Source organism: Dermacentor andersoni, chromosome 4 (genome assembly GCF_023375885.2).
Source record: "Dermacentor andersoni chromosome 4, qqDerAnde1_hic_scaffold, whole genome shotgun sequence".
In the NCBI taxonomy this organism is placed as follows: Eukaryota; Metazoa; Arthropoda; class Arachnida; order Ixodida; family Ixodidae; genus Dermacentor; species Dermacentor andersoni.
The window spans coordinates 71,786,741-71,801,126 of NC_092817.1; the positions used below are offsets into that span (position 1 = coordinate 71,786,741).

General features: G+C 46.4%; 1 protein-coding gene across 3 annotated transcripts in view; it reads right to left on the reverse strand.

The window, feature by feature from the left end:
• Positions 1–1,879: 1,879 nt before the first annotated feature.
• LOC129386231 (alpha-tocopherol transfer protein-like) overlaps positions 1,880–14,386 on the reverse strand; it is a 27,699-nt gene continuing 15,192 nt past the window's right edge. For all 3 annotated transcript variants that reach the window (XM_055073914.2, XM_055073912.2, XM_055073913.2), the window contains exons 4-6: positions 10,190–10,383; positions 4,755–4,865; positions 1,880–3,073 (exon numbers count right to left, since the gene is read on the reverse strand). In XM_055073914.2, coding sequence (XP_054929889.2) covers positions 2,822–3,073; positions 4,755–4,865; positions 10,190–10,383 — 557 coding nt within the window. In that variant the 3' untranslated portion in view covers positions 1,880–2,821. The remainder of the gene's footprint in view (positions 3,074–4,754; positions 4,866–10,189; positions 10,384–14,386) is intronic.

Sequence of the window (14,386 nt, forward strand, 5' to 3'; positions counted from 1 at the left end):
CTTTGTGCGCGCTGTGTTCTCGTCGCTCTTGCGTTGAAGCGATTGACAGCACGAAAATCGCTTCGTTCTCTGCGGCGGCCACACTTTAACACACTAGCGTTTTGACAGCGAGTGTCCGCGCTTATCGAGTGTAATGTGTTCGTGTTTGCTTGTGCGCTTTGACACCATGCTTGTTAATTCAGTTAGTAGACTAATGTTTCCAAGTTTACGCGGCCGATAAAACTGCTAATCCTTACTTCGTATAGCTGTCAACGAATTTGCTATCGCAATCGATTCTGTCGGGCAAAACTTCAACTTTTTTTTTCAACTTTTTCAAAAACTTCAACTTTTGTTCAGCCTTCCGGTGCACGCCGCCACAATTTGCGACCAGCCACCGTAAGCTAAACAAGTGGAAGGGGGCCAGTCGTAGACGCCGGCACCACCCTTCTAATTCAGTTATCGCCTCGGCCCCTGTTAGCCAATTAGATAAAGAAAGCGTGTCAAGCTGGGCGATGGTATTTGCCTTGAATGTAAACATAAGTTACCTATAATCGAGGAAAGCGTTTGATTGGGCGGTTCAAACAAGGCTGCTGTTCACCACCCGATGCTTGCGTCGACGGTTACATAGGTTTGACGCAAGGAGATTGGAATAAAAACAGATTGGTATAGTTTTACGATATCGGGCCGCTGACCGACGAACCGATAATGCGAGCGGGAATTTCGAAATTGACCTTTTTGCAGCTCGTAAACGGGCTCAGTCTTCCGAAATCTGGCAAATTTTCTTAATTTAACCGCTGCCATTATCATTCATCGCAGGTGAAAAAGACTAACGTCTTTCAAAAACCGCGTTTCGTCCATTGAATATATACGTTTTATACGTGCGCTGTTCACGTACTATGATGAAGTGTGGTGTTTAGTAAGCGTTATATTGACATGGGTATTTATATGTTTTTCCTGTGACTGTATTTCAACCGCGAACTTCACATTATCGCTCAGCGCGAGGCGCGCCTGCATGTTTTGATACTTACTCGGATCTTATCGTTTATTCTATCTGTTGTCTATCTTCTCGCCGAACTTTGTGCAACCAAATTGTTGGCTCGACGCTAATTCTGTAATACTTACTTGAAGGCATGCGGGCGGCAGCGATTACGGTGGAACATTCGACGAGTCACGTGTAAAAGCTGACGCGCTTCATCTGCAGATCAAATTTTCGGCGATCGCCGACTATGCTCGCCGCTATCATTGCGCTTTGAATGTCACGGTCATTTAGGGGCACAAGTTCATCCAAAAAAGACTTAGTTTCGTCCCCCCTCCCCCCCCATTCATAGTTCTGCTACTGTGTTCTTGACCGTCACTACGACGCGACAATATGCACCTACTTCACCGTGCCTACTCTACCAGCGGGGATTGAGGTGGCGGGCCGGAAATAGTCTGCCCATAGGACGTGCGTAAATGGAATATGGTGGATGAATAATTAAAATTAAATAATGGGGTGTTACGCGCCAGAACCACCATCCGATTATGAGGAACGCCGTAGTGCGGGAATCCGGAAATTTGGACCACCTTGGTTTCTTTAACGTCCACCTAAATCTATAGGTACACGGGTGTTTTCGCATTTCGCCACCATCGGAATGCTGCCGCCGTGGCCGGTATTCGATTCAGCGATCTCCTGCTTATCAGCTCAACACCATAGCTACTAAGCAACTACGGCATGTGAGATCGTGGATGATTCACTATCCAAAATACATCGACAGCTTACTTAAGCTTTCTATACTGGGACTTCAATATGACCGCAAGTTCACTTGGCAGAGCAATTTCTGCATTCTTTGAATTCTGGCAGACGGCGAGGATTGAGTGACGGCTATGAAAGTCCTTGTGCATTTTTTTTTTCTTTTTGCTATTTCCGACCACATCGTCTTCATTCATAACGTTTTTTCTCGATATTTTATCGCGGCGCAGAGTAGCAGGCTTGAAGAACCCGCCGCTCTGAAATTCCTTTAACTTCCCCACACCTTTCTTAACATGATGCAAAGTCAATGGGCCGCGCTGGCAACTGAAGATTTTTTTACTCGCAGAGTTACAGTGCAGATACGAATGGTGCCAGCAATTGGAATGAAATCCCCGACATATTTGTTTCGTTTCCTAAATGATTTAACTGGAAATCAGTGTATTATAGAATACAACAAAAGTCAGGGTGTCTAGACCTGGCTTATTATCGAAGCAAATGTAGCTCAAGCACGGTATCGGGACCTATAAGGCTTGATGGTCTCCTCGAACACTAGTTTGTGTTCAGCACGGTGTTTCTGCAGCACGGACCTTGCCTGTTTGCAAGAAGTGCGCACTCCAACAGATGCAAAATCATCAACAAAAAAAGGAAAGAGGACACCCCATACTGTCCCTTTTCCGATGGATGCTGCTGTGAGGACAACGGGAGGGCACCACACTTCGTCACACTTCAACTTGGTCACCAGCGAGTGAAGTTCTGTCCCAAGGGAAATCTGGCTTCGCGGGGAAGAGCTACGAAAAATGGGGTCAATAACGCTGGCTAACGTAAACTATAGCTAAGAATAAACTGTTAGCTTAACTTCTGGGCTTCAACATAGGAACATGGGAGAGGGATCGAGCGAGAAAAGAGAGAGGAGAGCCACAGAGGTCTACAAGGAAAAAGGTCTGGCAACATGCTGCCATTATATGGAGGGGTAAGCTTAGTAATGGAAAGACAATCACATGGGAGCTGCGTTCGCGAGAAGTGGGGAATGCAAAAAATGAACAAACACTTCCTCATGACTTTCAATTTTCGCAACCCAAAGGCCACAAGAAGCTTCATTCGATCACAGAGTGATTAAAGATGCACGTATTCTTCACTTAGTTCCTCGTAAGCGAGGACGCCGTTTGGCTCGGGCGCCGTTTTTGTCGACAATGTCTCGTGGTATCCGTAAGAACTCAGTGCTTGGAAGAAATTCTCAGCAGTCTTCAACTCCCTCTCCAATTGGTCGTAATCAAAGCTTTCGTTCGTCCCTTCGTGTTCCTCCGAAATGACGTCATCCGGCACAAGTTGGTGCAATTCTGTCAAATTGTAGCCAAAAAGGCGAATCTGTAAAAAAAAAAAAAAGAAGAAGATTATGGCTCTCCTTTAATCGAGAGTAGATGTAAGCATGAAATGGCTACCGGCAACGCAGATTAAATGATGACACTAGCCACAATCTTAAAATGGGTAATGTGCATGTTCCCACGCCAACACTACACCACACCGCATGAACCTGTTTTGAACTGGACCTCACTGCAATAGTCGACTCGGCCAAACAGATTTCCGCAGCGCGCTGGACGCTGCCGGTTTGATGACGCAGCGGGGTGCCATATCTCGAGCCGCGGAACTCACGGACCGCTGACGTTGAACACGTGACCGTGTCCCAGCGCCAAAGATCACGTGTATCACGTGTCAATCAATACACGTGACAATCGCGTGTATTGTTGCACTGCATATATCTGCATTTTGACATTTGCTATTGAAAATTACAAATAAAACTACAGCGTACTAGAAGTTAAAGCTTGAGTGATATTGTAAACAAACATTAGGAAAAACTCAGAACCAGCATCTTTTGCCACTTGTTTGGCCAGTAACTAGCGCTAGAGTATGTAATAAGGTCCTGTACCAAGTGTTCGGGACCATGAAATGACTGTAAAGAGAATGGAAGAGATAAGTGCACTGCCGTAACTGTCTCTCACAGGAGGACGCCTTAACAGCACTGCACGGGGAAAATGGTGTGGGGAGAAAAAGATGGAGAGAGGAAAGAAGGCGGGAGGGGCCAACCCTCGTCTGCTCGGGTACGTGGTGTCACACCAAACGCCTGCTGACGCAGACGCCCCTGTGGCGTTGGTGACTAGAGACTGCATCTTCTTAACTTCTGACTGGTTGCCTGGTTAATCTCGTCTTGCTCTGGCAACTTGCCCGAATGTTCTCATTTGAGTGCCCTAATAACAGTTCTGGTTTTTGCTAAAGGTCACTTGAAGGTCGCCGACAGCGGGAGCTAAAAGCATTTCATGTTTAAAACGTAAGCTAAATGGTTTCTGTTTATTGCATTAAAGTGTTGGTGGGACCGACAGGAGAAAACCGAGAACAATTATCGGCATGTGACAAGGTTACCCTTATAAGATATTGTATCTCTTCACGTATAAAAAGATGTGGGGTAACAGAATGTGAAGTAAGGTACATGATACATAATGAGCGTCATTATTTTGTAAGCACGTGTAAACAGATAACTTCGAGGTAAACCTTTGGTCGTTTGTCGGTGCTTGCGTTGTGTCCTCATCTTTACATCTTTATTTGCACGCTGCATATTCAGCGTGAGAACTTACCAAATCGATTGGCTAATCCTTCGTCATTTTATATCTGTTGCTTGAGTGAAATGCATCCGTTAATAAATTTGCATATCTGTGGAAGTGTTTTTCGTAGATGAAGGGCACTTCATCATGGCGATCAGAAAAACAGTGTAGCTGAATGGGATATTCTTTGTAACTCTCAGTTGTTTTCAGTTAACACGAATTCTTCGTATGGCTCTTATTCTCAACACTAGATTCGCGTTGAGCTGTCAACAAATGATATGCTGAGAAAAGTGCCCGCTCTGTGGCATTCTTTTAGGTTGTGCTTCGTCCATGAATTTCAATGTTCATGCCATGTTCTTTGATGCAGAGATTCCTATTATTTTACTTCATTCCAGATCATGAGTGACGAAACAATGAATAATTGATAGAAAAAACATGCAGACGAATCTTACCCGTTTCGCTAGTTTTGCTTTAAGGAAGGTCTTGGCAATTGCAAATAAAAAGTCAAAGATTGGAGGATTGTTGATAATGTAGATTTTCTTCAGGCGCAAGGGAATACACTCCTGTAACATGTTTAAGCACGTTTCCGGTTATCTGTTTCACTCATGCACAAATCAATGCTATATTAATAACAGTACCGATTTCTACCCACTTTAATGCACCGCCTCAGGGCTATAGTTCCCATGGGTGTTAGCATCAGCACCCCATCCGGCCGGCAAAATAATGCTCATAGCAAGAAGGAAAATGTATACGCGCCAGGAAATTCTCTACTAATGCGAATGCAATTTTAACACTTTGGTGCACTAAAAAAAGGAGCGGAAGTGCTTTTGTAAATTTAACTGAGTGCACGTTTATAGAACTTTTCGATATACGTTAACGGTCCACGTCGCACGAAAGAAATAATTGTGAATAGTACTCTGAGACTCTGAAAAGTTCAAAAAGGTACCGCGTTACAATCTGGCGTTTTTCTTGACTCTCTGCAATACTGGCGCTGGTGCTTCGTTGACCATCAACGAGGCGTCACAGAGCAACACTGAAATGAACTTAAAAAGCTAGGATGAGACCGTGCGACATTTCTCTAAGGAGGAAAACGCTTGCATGAACAGAGCCATAGCCTTGTACACATAGTTATCTAAGGGTGCTCGAGCACTGAAATTTCCCAAACAAATTGAAGACGAATATTCGAGAAAAACCACATCCGAATTTCAGATGGGATAGCTTTTCTTTATTTCTTAAAGAAAAAATGCGCAGTTTCGCCCGAAAGGCAAAGCACCGATTGCGAAAGCAAATTAGTGGATAGCTGCGCTAAGTAAGGATAGCAGTTTTGGCGGCCGTGTAAACTTGTAGACATTCGCTTACTAACTAAATTAGCAATGATAGAATGTGTGCGCGTGACTGAACGAGGACGTAGGAAGAAACACACACACAGACAACCCTGTCTTTGTGTGTCTGCTTCTTTCTACGTCCTTGCTCAGTAGCGCTTACACATTTTATCATGAATTCACACCACCTATATAGCCTACCAACGTGTTTTAACAAAATTAACCAGTACGGTGTAACGCGCGCACAAGTAAACATTAACACATCTCGCTCGATGAGCGCGGAAACTTGCTGTCAAACTTCTGGCAGCAGCAACCGAACTGACCTTCATGCATCTCTCGCTTCAGCGCGAACGAAACGTCGAACGCACAGCGCATACGAAGCTACCGGCACTACGCGCACTCTGCAAACATCACAGATCGTTTTGAAGATGAGGCCTGCGCGGGCGCGTACTTTGACCATGTCGCAGATCGCTTTCAAGGAACACGAGCGCCGGCAACGCGTCCCTACGGCGTCCACCAAAGGCGTCTAGTACGGCGTCCGTGATTCGCGTGGCCAACGCCGTAGTTAGACGCCGTGGTTGTCTCCACTCCGTACGGATCGGCGGGTGAGGAGGACATCTAGGCACCCTAGCAGCCGCCGGAGAACGCCCCTCCTCCCTCACCTGGCGGCGCTAAACATTTATTACTTGAGCCTTTTTACAACATTACTTGTGAGGGGGCTCAGGAGCGCGTAGGGTGTCCGGGAGTTTGTGGCCCTCGGCGACCCTCAGAGCCCAGTCCACCAGCCGTATTTGGTCGGCTGGGTTGGAGCTAGACACCGCGGTCTCCCATCCCTCGACGTCGGTGAGTTGCCACTCAGAGGGTGGCTGGAGCTCAGGGCATAAGAACATTATGTGATGGAAGTTGGCTCGAGGCGCGCCGCAGAGCGTACATTCCTGTCGATATAGGCCTGGATGAACCAGGGCGAGAAAAGCTGGAGAAAGAAAAGTTTGTACCTGAAGCTGGCGCCGGTAATTCGTTGGAATTTTGTTAAGGATTTATCTGGGGGAGGATATCTCAACCGCATTTCGCGGTAGTGGAGGGTGATCTCGTGATATTCGACGAACCGGTCTCTGGCGTTATCCAGGTCATCGGACGGCGTGACTCGGTTGGCGGCTACTCGAGAGATAGAATGGGCCATCTCATTGCCTGGATGGCCTGCGTGCGCGGGCACCCAGATGAGCTTAATTGGTCTGAGGGGGGTCTGATGATTGAGAATTTTCAGTGCCGGTTCATGAACTCGGCCTTTCGAGTAGTTGCGCATTGCAGTTGTGGAGTCGCTAAGGATAATCTCGGCAGCGGTGGTTGAGATGGCCAGCGCTATCGCAGCCTCCTCCGCCTCTATGGACGTGCGCGCCTGGATTGTGGCAGCTGTGATGTAACCAAGTTGATCTCGCGCGTGACAGGAAAACGCAGTCATCCGGGTCGCCTTGCTCGTTCGCGCACGCGACATTGAACCGCGTTCGCCGGTTTACCCTCACACGCTTTTATTCGCACGTACAGCATACTGCGCGCGGCGACGGTTTTATCGCCCTTGCACTTTATATGGAACCTAACGGCGACGGCGACGCCCACGTCCGAAATGCGCCTGAAGTGTCTATATAATTCTTATCGCACTAAAAAAGTGAAATTAAGTTTCTGTAGAGTCCCTTCGTTAAGAAAATGCTTATTTTCAGTTTTCCATACATGCATCTAACGCCGTTCATAACTAGACGTTCGGTTAACTGAGCAGTTTGTAAATGAGAGAAATGTTTTCTGTTATCTTGCGCACCTTGACAATAGGTTGTGCCTATTGACAAGCGACAGCTTTTTTTTTTTTTTTTTTGGAGTAACAGATTTCGAAGGCTATCATTTTGCATACAGCATACAGCGGCAGTAAATACGGAGCCAGAAACACGACATCATCACCATGTGTTTTAGACACTACTTATTGCAGTAATGTATCAATGCAAGAGCACGTCAGCAGATGTACATAATGTTGCATTCGTTAGAAGAGAGAATTGTGACATTAAAGCGCCTGCCTCATTGGTGTTCTAAATCCATGCAAACTTCCCACTTCCCCTTTCCGCAGTGAGGAGTAGCAGGCTAGAGACACGCTCTCCAGGCCGACCTCTCCTCCTTTCTCCTCATTAAAATTTACTCCTCCTCCTCCATGCAAACTTGGCAGAGCTGGCTAAATAATAAATCCATATACAGGATGCCTAAACGTGCTATGTTCTTATTAAAGAGTGCAAATTACTGGGCAATAGTTTTCAGCCCCATGCATTCGCTTGAGAACGATTGGAAATTCCATTATACTGTAAAACTGAGTAACGTAAACTCGGCATTTTCCGAGGCCAGCTGCTGCATATCGACAGGTTTGGCCACCATATCATTACACAGGGAAGACAGAGCCTGTTTTTGTTTTCTTCTGAAAGCATCAAAAGGGGAATTGAGCGAAAACACCGGCGTCTGTCGTCTGGACAAGCGAAAAAACATGCGCAGCTTACACTAGTGATGCAAGGCTGGAGCCAACAGCGGAGCTTGTCATAAGCTAGCTTTTACGTGGCTTGCCTAAGTTGTTTGTAGGTTTTGTGAAGTTATGCTAGGTTTTGCTAAGCTGTTGGTAGGCTCGGCTAAGTCGTTTCTAGGTTTTGCGAGGTTATGCTAGGTTTTTATAAGTTGTTGTCTCGTCGGGTTTGACGCTGGAAGTTTTCGAGCAGTCCCAGGCCGGGATCGCTTTCTCGGCGAGGTTGAGCATTGAGGCGCCGACTCTCGCGTTCCCTGGACTGAAACTCGGGATCCTCGACTCAGTGTCGACCCTCCACAACCGCAGCTTCGGCGCGGTGTTCCGTATCAGCTTGGCGGCGACGCATCGCTTCTCGCTTGGCAGTACGGCGCTCTCCCCGGTAAGCCGCTTCTTCGGGCGTCCGGAGTTTCTTCGGTCTTCCCATGGCAGCAGCACGTACTACGCGCGGAGTAGATTAGGCGAGAATGTATCGCCGCGCCGGCTATGCCGAGGTTTTACTCGCATGTTACGTCGCGACTCCGCTCTACGCACGTGGCGTGCGAGGAGGTTGCGTCGCTCGGCCTTCTCGCAGGTGGTTGCTATGCAACGCAAGGCGGCGCCCAGCTGGGCTGAATTTGCTGGTAACGCTCCACGGCAAACCTAAAAGCTTAAACAGCTCCGCTGTTAAAAAGTGCAGCTAAATTCCCATTGGCTGCCATGCCACGTCGCGAGCGCTCCTCGACGCAGCACAGCGTTCGAAACGGTACACCTGCTGTAGGAATAGCGCGCCAGGTGTTGCCTCAGGGGAGAAGGCATCGCCGCGACGCCACATCCCCCTCACTTTCGCTCTTGGAAGCTTGTGCTATCCGTGCGTTCCTTGTCCGGGCAAGCTCTCGCCTGCGTTATAACTGTGCATCGGTAAGGATAAATCAAAAAGGCTCCAAGCCAGCCAGGCGTCTTAAGGCGCTCGCTTGTCCACGAGGATTTCATAACTAGAAGGTCCGCTCAGGGACGTTCAAATGGACTTAACGCTTTTTGCATTCACAACTCGTAAGAAGTGCATAGGTTACCTCAGATGTTATAGCCTAAGCTTCTTTGGCGAGTACTCCAGCTTCGTCATGCGTAAAGTCATGCGAAAAGTGTAATGCCTTGTATATGCTAAAAATGCATGATTCGCGAAGTTAGACATTTAATTGTTATAATGGTGTAAATGTAGATGATTGGTAGCTTTATAAGTGGTAAGGAACAACTTACAAAAAGAATTTTGATCAGAGGGAATACCCAGTGATCCTTGGGCTCCACAGAAAACGCATTGGTAAGCTTATAGTAGGGGTGGGGCAACTTCAGATTTGGAGGTGGACCAACTGAAATTTGGGGTTGGGCCAACTTGAAATTTGGGGGTACGCGTAAGCGTACTTATACAACTCTAGTGGAGTTTCTGCATTCTTTTTATAGCGTTCAGCATTCTTTCGGAACTAACCGTGACTTCTTGCGACTGTCTAGCAGTTTTCGTGTGTGGTTAGCGCGGCAATTACAACCGCCTGATGGCACCGGTGGTAAGGGTGAGTGTTCTCTGCAGTTTTCCCTCACCACAGCTAGCATTCTGACGCACTGTCGTTCAGATGGTGCGCCTACTGTTGAAGATGCTGACGATGTCATTTGAGACAGCTGCGCCTGCGTGTCTGCAACCAGAGGCGGTAGTAAAGGACGCGCGGCGCTGCGAACTGGTCCTTGAGGAAGTCACACTCTAAGTGCCGGTTGGGTCCCGTGTGCGGATAAGAACCGGTGGTAAGGAGTGCGCCACCCAACACAAGGCAACCTTGTGCCAGAAATAACCACATGCGTTCAGTTAATGCTGAAAACATTCCTGGACAGCAACCCGGGTTAGTTCATTCTTTTTTTTACTGCATCCCTTCAGCAACATTCAGCTGATTCAACGGTGTTGTCTTTCTCGTTGTCATCCCTGCGTAGCACTATGCTGGCCGAACCTGGGGATAAAACGTTTTGCACTGCTGGGAGTAAAAGGCTTTGCACTTACCTGTACAAGACTGACGAGCGTTCTTATAAGAGAAGGCGTGTAGTAAGGCAGGTGGTAGACGTTGAGGCCCTTTAAATCTACAATGACCACAATGCCTCTAATCTGAAAGTCTTCCCGAAGGAGAGAACACTCGCCGAGTGCTATGCCCACCCTAAAGAAGTCATTCAGTGAGCAGATCTCCGTATTCCAGGAACCTGGAGGCCGCGAGAAAAATTGAGAAAAAGCATTGCTTATAAGGAACCAGTTTAGTCATCCAACTTCTTTTCGATAGAGCAAGCCCTCAGGAAAATTCTAAAACGTAATGTACCAGCACATAGCAATTGGTTGTTTGTTCGAAGTATATCCTTAGCTGGTCAATAATGACAAGCTCAAATCAGCGCATACTGACCTTTAGAACAAAGCGCCAAGAGCCAAATGAAGTATAATATACCCTTCTACCGTCCTCTCTATTTACGCTTTTGTTCTGATGAAGGGCTGATGTATACCAAGCTGTCCAGATTTTTGTTCTTTTGCAGCTTATACTGTCCGAGTAATCTTTGAAAACCGGTATTCAGGCAAAGAAAAACTCAGTGCCCTTCCACTCTGTGAAGGATGACCAGCGAAGCTGTGCATGTGGGCCCCTTAAGGGCAAACTGCCCTTCCGCCGTGGGTCGGTCCGGCATTGCACTACCTTCGCGATCGGCCCACGTATGGGGAGTGCTTAACGCCTGCTTCACCTCCGCCGTGGTCGGCCCGGCATTGCACTGTCTTCAGAATTTTGTGTCTTCACACGGACACGATGCTGGGGGAACTCGCCCTTAATAGCTTCACTGTAATATAAACCTATTAGTAAGCCAGAAATTAGCGCTGATCTTTCCAGATTAAATTTGCATTATGGGTACCGGTGGCGGCACCGATGATGTGAGAAAGGCATGGCAGACGACTGAGCGAGTGCCAATACGTCACTGGGGCTGTTCGATTTATCGTCCCGGAGTCTCCAGTACGGCCCGCGATGCCTAATCACGAAAATATTAAAATAAATAAATAAATAAATAAATAAATAAATAAATAAATAAATAAGAATAAGAATGACCAACAAAAAAGAAATGACTATTCTTAAACATTACTAAATGCTAAAGAATGCTGTGAGCTATAAAAATTTTCATAATAGTCCGAGATATCACGATATTTTCGCGTATTCGGATCATTTTCTCACAAAAATATTGTTACGGAGCGATTGATACATGAATGAACGCGAGGTTTGATAGAGCGATGAAGACGACGACGAGGTCGCTTAGGCGTGGGCCTGATGAGACATCTCTAAAAGTTTTATTTGATTATGCGCCTCAGGACCTACTAAACATAATAAATTTCTCTCTCAAGAATTCATGGGTTCCAAGAGAGTGGAGACTAGCTAAATTATCCCACTATTGAAGAAATCATCCGGACTTGACTTAGAAAACATAAGACCAATTTCTCTTACCTCAAATGTGGTCAAATTAATAGAAACGGTTCTTCACGGCCGTATAACAAATTTTATGCAGGATGATAGCCTTCTAAGTCCTTGTCAGATTGGATTTCGTCCGGGCCACTCTATATGGTGCGTCCATGTAGATTTAGAGAGCCGCATTAAACTTGCTCGCCGCAAACAAGAGTACGCAGCTTTGGTGACGCTAGATTTAGCAAAAGCATACGATTCTGTAGAACATTGCATTCTATTCGGTAAGCTTCACTCTACGAATTTCCAAAAATATATAACCGCTTGGATCTGTGAATTTATAAGGGATAGAGAGTTTTATTGTTACCAACACGGTATTTCGACGTCTAAACACAAGCAGACAAGAGGTGTACCACAGGCTTCCGTTCTTTCCCCGATATTATTTAACATTTTGCTAAGCACCATTCCTTTGTCTCCGGAAGTACATGTTTATGTTTATGCGGACGATATCGCATTTTTTTTTCTCCGCAAGCAATTTACATTCTCTACAACAGTCGTTGCAAAATTACTTAGGAATGCTGGAGACATGGCTAGAGAGTTTAAGTATGTCATTAAATATTAGCAAAAGTGCGGTCTTAGTATTCCCATTAACTGCACAAATGCATATATCTTTGCAATACCGACAGGAAATCATTTCTCAAGTTGACGAAGTCAGGTACCTTGGTGTTATTACGATGGCAAACTCGCCTGGCGCAGTCACATTGAACATATTAAAACAAAGGCAGAACGAACCGTAGCTATGCTCCGCCGGCTCAGCCACCGACGCTCTTGACTACGCAGGGATACCTTACTGATTATTTATAAAATGTATGTTCGGCCCATAGTAGAATTTGGCTGCGTAATATTTTCCGGTGGCCCCGCCTACAAAATTAAACCTCTCATACTTTTCGAAAGAGAAGCTCTACGGTCATGCCTCGGGCTTCCTAGATTTGCTGCCAGCGCTGTTTTATATCAGGAAGCTCATATGCCTACCCTAGATTGCAGATTCCGCATGCTTACGGTTCAGACATTTTTATAAATTTATGAGCTTTCAAAAAGACGTACGCAATATGCTTTTATCACTGAACCATCTGAGTTTTTTCAGGTATCGTGGTCAAGATTCCACAGTCCTCAGATATTATTTGTGCAAGCATAGTTACAACAATTGGATGTGTCCATACGCCAAGTTTGTCATTCAAATGATGACTTAACAGACCTCAAAATTGAGTTCGAGGACATATTTCCGAATCATGCTAAACTGTTACCAAGGCGAGATTTAATTAATATCTGACACGACCACCTACATCAACTAACCACTGAAAATGTAATAGCCACTGACGCTTCTGTGTGCAATGAGAAGGCGGGAGTGGGGATCTTCTCTAAATCTCTACAATGGTCTTACTCCCTTCGCCTTCCCGATTTCACAACTATATTTCAAGCAGAATTATCAGCGATTATATTAGCGTTACGAAAACTCCCCCAAAACGACCCATTAGCTGTTATTGTGACCGACACGCTATCTGTACGTGCAGCACTAACTGCATCTTTAGATACAAGAATTCAAAGAACATTTCGTTCGATGGTACCACCGTACTTACGGAAAGTATGTTTGCGTTAGGTATCGGGACATCATGGGTTACACTTGAATGAAATGGCCGATTCACTCGCACCAGCATCCCTCAACGGCCCTATCATATCTGTTTTGCCGACACCAGCTTATGTCACCGCGGCTAGGTACAGAAATTTCGCTATATCTCAAAACTCTGCAACATCCATACTAACAGCGTGAACAGCGTGAACAAAGTGAATAGGGAGGGAGTTCTTTGTTTCTTTCAGCTGTTTTCATGGTCGGAGATTGAAACACAGGCAAAGACGCTTGCGTTGCGGGGAAACGAGAGGCAGTGAAAATCATCCAGCGGTAGAAAAAAAAAGATAATGATAAGCACTCCCATTGTATAGCAAGATACATTTGATCTTAAAGGGACACTAAAGGTTAATATTAAGTAAACGTGGACTGTTGAAATACCATCCCAGAAGCCTCTAAACGCTTGTTTCGTGCGAAGAAGAGACTTACTTTAAGAGAAAATGCGTTCTGAAGCGCCCGCGTACCTCTAGCGCAGTTCAAATCACCTGCCCTCCGATCGAGGAGTATTGACATCATGGTCTCATAGTGACGTTGCGCCGTCGGTGAGTAAAACGGCTCCCACAGACGGCGCTACCGCTTTTCTGCGCAAAACGCAAACGCGCGGCCAGAAACGGAGCCAAGACAGAGCCGACAGCAGCGCGAAAGCGGAACTATGGTGGCTAGCGGAAGGGAAAGCGCGCGACGATAAGCTTGTTCTTTATTTTATGACGCCAACTTCGACGCTCGTTGCAATGGACGACCCTGACAACGACACATTGACTCGCGATGCTGGGTTCGAGTTCAGCGATTTAAGCACTGATGAACGTGATCTGCTGCTGAGGGCTCGCGCTGCCGGCGTCGTTGCGTACTACTACGCCGGCGGCCTGCTTTGAAAGGCACTCCACGCGACTTCAGTAAGTCGGCGTTGAACTCGTAATCCTTTGGACGAAAGTGTAGCGAGCACACTACGTGATTTTTCGGCCCTTTGCCAGCGCGCTGTGGCAGAGGTACGGCACTAAACCATTTCGAACGGAGAGGTTCACTCGTTGGCACACAGTGATAAGTAACGTTGCATTCGCCGCTGCAACTGCCCTTGGCTAAGTTCCGCGGACCGCTC